The 4,440-nt window shown below is 35.5% G+C and overlaps 1 protein-coding gene across 1 annotated transcript; it reads left to right on the plus strand.

The window, feature by feature from the left end:
• Positions 1-1,499: 1,499 nt before the first annotated feature.
• On the plus strand, positions 1,500-4,440 carry LOC126590217 (WRKY transcription factor 55-like). Its single transcript, XM_050255744.1, has 3 exons — positions 1,500-2,028; positions 2,722-2,853; positions 3,724-4,440. Exons 1-3 carry the CDS (start codon positions 1,544-1,546, stop codon positions 4,193-4,195), a joined length of 1,089 nt encoding a protein of 362 aa, XP_050111701.1. The 5' UTR covers positions 1,500-1,543; the 3' UTR covers positions 4,196-4,440.

The raw sequence follows: 4,440 nt of genomic DNA on the forward strand, positions 1-4,440 counted from the left end.
TTTTTTGGCACACCAGCTCTTAAAATATCCAGCTTGGACTGTACAAGGTGGGGTTATTGGGTTCAGATCAATGGTTTGGTATGTTTTCTCTTACCCATGTTTAGTCTTGACAAAAAAAAGTTGTTTCATTTCCTTTTTCCTTTATCTCCTCCTCCACCTCCTTACCCATTGCTTTTGGATAGAAAAAACAGCTCGTAAATTTTAAATTTTTTAAGAAATTTAAATGAACAGAAATGATCAATGACAAAATTTAAAAGTATGGAGGTTCTTAACAACCTTTGGTTGTTTATTTAAATTATACTTTTGAGGTGTAATACCAGCAGCCGAATCGGGATTCTCTTTGTGAGGATCCCGGAGATCTATGAATTGTGTCTGTTCATCGTACATCGTGTGGTCAGATTTCGTCAGATATTGTTTGTATTCAATTTTAAATAATAAAATTTAAAATAATTTCTGACCGCACGATGTACGATGAACAGACACGATACACGAATTCTTGGATGTAAAGTTTGCCTTTGTCCTACATTCTTTCATGGAAAGAGAGTAATGGGGTCGGGCCGGGACTCATGGAATCTTGACTACCTCTCTGTGATTGGTTTGTGTAGGATTTCAGTGGAGGACCAACTTTCCTTCAACACAACCTTGACGTAGGGGGCAAGGGTTTCTAACACTCATTTACCATTGTTAACTAGTTAAATAACATTTTTCTCAATGGTCTAGTACAATGGTTTAGTCATCGTTTTTTTTAAGGAATAACTAAAATTTCGACGATTCCAACTCTTTGACCATTTTCCAACTCTTTGACCATTTTCTATACTAAAACGATATGTTACGCTAGGTTATTTTATTCGCATTAATATATGTGGATAACTTTCACGTTATAGATAAGTAAAAAACTCATTAAAATGAGTTATTTCAAACGTATAAATGTATAAAATTTCTACAATTCTAACTCTTTGACAATTTTCTATACCAAAATGATCTCATATATATGTTACGCTCAGTTAGTTTATTCGCTACAACATATGTAGATTTTTTTTCACGTTATAGATAAGTAAAAGACTCATTAAAATGAGTTATTTTAAACATATATATGTTGTAGCATATTTTGATTAGGTCAGTTAGTCAAGACAATATTCTCATCCTTCACACAAAAGTTTGAATTTTCTCTCCATAAATTAAAATAGCTAGTTTAAAATATGTTATGTAAAAAAATTGTGGCTAAGTTAATAACCTCAAACCTCTGAGAAATTCCTTAAAGGATCCAACAAAATTGGTTTCAATGAAGCAAGTCGTCTTCTAGACTCGATGGAAGAGAGAAGGGTTGAAATTGAAATCCGAATTAAGTAGACCACACTTGTTCCAATCTGACCAAGACTTAGTCAAATTTGCATATTTTCCAAATTTTGTACCGTGTAAAATAAACATAAATACCTTTGAACAATTTCTCTATCTTTTTCATGAAGCACCAACTCAGAAGAAGCCTCACAAAAGCAGCTTATATTCACAACACTTTTAAATTTCCCCACCACCACCATATAGCATGTTAGAATCCAAACCAACCCAAAAAAACCAAAAGCTGCAAGAACCAGAATCCATGGAAGAAATCATTTCTTTAGTCCTCCATGGATGCATGTTGGCCGGAAAGCTTAAAGAAACCTTACCCAACTTGGCCACCCAACCTGACTTACTCTCCAATTCTTTGGAAGAAATCACAAAGATTTTTGGTTCAGCAAAAGAAAGGGTTTTACATAGTCAAGGCTCAAGTACTACTTCATATCTTCACAACCTATTAACACTTGAGCACCAGCAGATTGGAACAAGTGTTGAACAATGGCTGAGGTCTAATACGCAGGCAATGGATATAATCCAAACCCAACTAGCAGCTGATCGAAACGAAGCAAAGGTCAGTGGCGGCGTTGATGTCCGGGTTTCGGAGGCGGCAGTTGGGGGTTTTCAGGCAGCGGCTGCTGTGTCAGCTTCTAACGTGAACATTGCGTCATCAAGCACACAAAGACCGCGACGAAGGTATGTGTATTTACGAATTTATTTGAGAGCTTAGATTATGTGATTATTTTGTAACATGATCTTAATTTGTGCATGTATACGTAAAAACATTGTCTTGAATTATCGTCACACAAACAATAAAACTCTATAAAAGATTATTGCCTTGTGTGTGCACGACCAGAGATTTTTTAGAGTGACCGAAACATGAGGTGGTACACCACGCAACACTATACAAATGGTGAAATATGTGTGTTAAAAAAATTAGTAACTTAAAATATAAAATTTCTCACCACTTACATAAAAACATGTGGTGTACTACCCGTATTCTAGTCACAATAAAAAATTTCTCGTGCACGACGGTTGAACAACACATGTGTAGTCAGTATTGTATTTGATATTATTTATCGAGAATGTACTAATAGCTTATACATATATTTTGTTGGCGACAATTATATCAACACATTATCAATAAAAACAGACGTATGTTCCACAATTAGAGTATGAAAGTACAAATACGATAACTTTGCTAAGAAGGAAAATGTGTTGAAAGCAGAAGAGCATTTCCAAGCTGCTTCTTAGAAAATGACCCCAATAAAGCATATAAACTTTGCATGGCTTTCACTGTGTGAATCAAAGTTCTTTCCAAACTGTTTTGACAGCATGCATTTGTTTTCTAATCATATTATTTTATGTTCATTTTGTTTACTTAAATAGGAAAGATCAAGGGGTAATTAACAAAATAACAGTGCCAGCACCAAGGATTGGAAACACTGAAATCCCACCAGAAGATGGCTTCACCTGGAGAAAATATGGCCAAAAGGAGATCATGAACAGCAAATTCCCAAGGTAATTAATTTGACCATAACCATATAGATTAAGGTTAATTATATCTTGTTTGACACTTTCAATTCAAAGATTTGCAACGTTCTTCTACTTCTACTTCATCTTAGTGGGTTGGCCACGCTCAGGCATGCCATATATGCTAGATATTGGAGCCCTTTTGGTCAAATTGGCATAATTATTTAGTGTCATTTTATCATGGAAATATTGAAATATTCATGGCGTTGACCAGACTTGACTTGGTCAGCAATCAATCGGTTTTAATTCGAATTTGGCAAACGGTCCTTAATTTGTTCTTATGACCAATTGCTGCTTAGTAAATGGGAAGACCCCTGCCCAGAGTGGAGCCTTCACTTAAGAATGTTCAATTAGTCCTATTCTCTAAAATCAAATGTTGGGTAAGAGTTTACTTATAATTACTTTACTAGGGTAGCCTATGATAAATGTTATGACAACGAGATTAGCATGTGATGGGTGATAGGTTCTTTGTCCTTATAGTTTGACACCTGAAGTGTTTACATAAAAAAAATAAAAAAAAACTAATGAAAATGACTTGAAAACTTTGAGTTTTAACGATAAGGACAAAATAAAGGGTAAGATGAATAGTATCATGATTGATTTTTAGTGTAAAAATGTAATTTTTCATTTAAATAAACAGTAATAGAAGTTTTTAAAGTTTTTTAAAAAAAAAACTCATCACCTGCCAACTGTTAATGTCTGTGCCACAACAATTAGGTGTCACTATAGATGCACACATCAAAAGTTGTACAATTGCCCTGCTAACTGTTAACGTCGGTGCCATAAGTTCTTTGTCATTTATCTTTGAAACGATACTTTGTGTTTTTACTGACTGATTATATCTTGTTTCTTTTCCAGGGGTTACTATAGATGCACCCATCAGAAGCTGTACAATTGCCCAGCCAAGAAGCAAGTCCAGAGGCTGGACAATGATCCCTTAACATTTGAGGTAATGTACAGAGGTGAACATACATGCCACATGTCAGCCACTGCACCTTCAACTCTACCACCACCAACAGCAGACCATCATATTCCACAAGATCATCTGTCAGCAACCACTGAGCCTCCAACATCTCTATGGCTTTCCATGGACTTTAACCCTATTAGACAAGGAGGCAGCAGCAGTGGTATGATCGGTGGCCGTGGCAGTGGTCGTGGCAGCGGTGATGACGTTGGAACATCCACCGGCACACGTTATGGTAAAGAAGTTGACTTTCCTGTGATGGATTTGGCCGATACTATGTTTAATTCAGGCAGCAGCAGCAGTAGCATGGATTTTATTTTCAATTCTGCAGAACATAGATGGGAGTCAGATGACAAGAAAAATTGAGATCACTAGGCAGGAAATGCTAGTACTTTGGCCGGCAGGTCAATTTTCTTTATATTGTTGTTTAGCCAATGAAAAGACCATAGGAGCTAATTAACAAAATTAATCTGAGTCAGTCATCCTAATCTTCTAAGAAGGTTAACTAAAGTAATTTCACACAGGCGTCTGTAAACTTTTTTTTTCTGGTCAATAGTTATTTGCAAACTTTATTTATGTATTTCGAAAAATGATATTTTAAAGTGTTTTAA

This window comes from Malus sylvestris, chromosome 1, assembly GCF_916048215.2.
Source record: "Malus sylvestris chromosome 1, drMalSylv7.2, whole genome shotgun sequence".
In the NCBI taxonomy this organism is placed as follows: domain Eukaryota; kingdom Viridiplantae; phylum Streptophyta; class Magnoliopsida; order Rosales; family Rosaceae; genus Malus; species Malus sylvestris.

Excerpts from the sequence above, each read along its gene's own strand:
- LOC126590217 (XM_050255744.1), top strand. The coding sequence starts at position 1,544 with ATGTTAGAATCCAAACCAACCCAAAAAAACCAAAAGCTGCAAGAACCA. Across the intron at positions 2,029-2,721 it reads ACACAAAGACCGCGACGAAG|GAAAGATCAAGGGGTAATTA; the intron begins GTATGTGTATTT and ends TTACTTAAATAG. Across the intron at positions 2,854-3,723 it reads ATGAACAGCAAATTCCCAAG|GGGTTACTATAGATGCACCC; the intron begins GTAATTAATTTG and ends TTTCTTTTCCAG.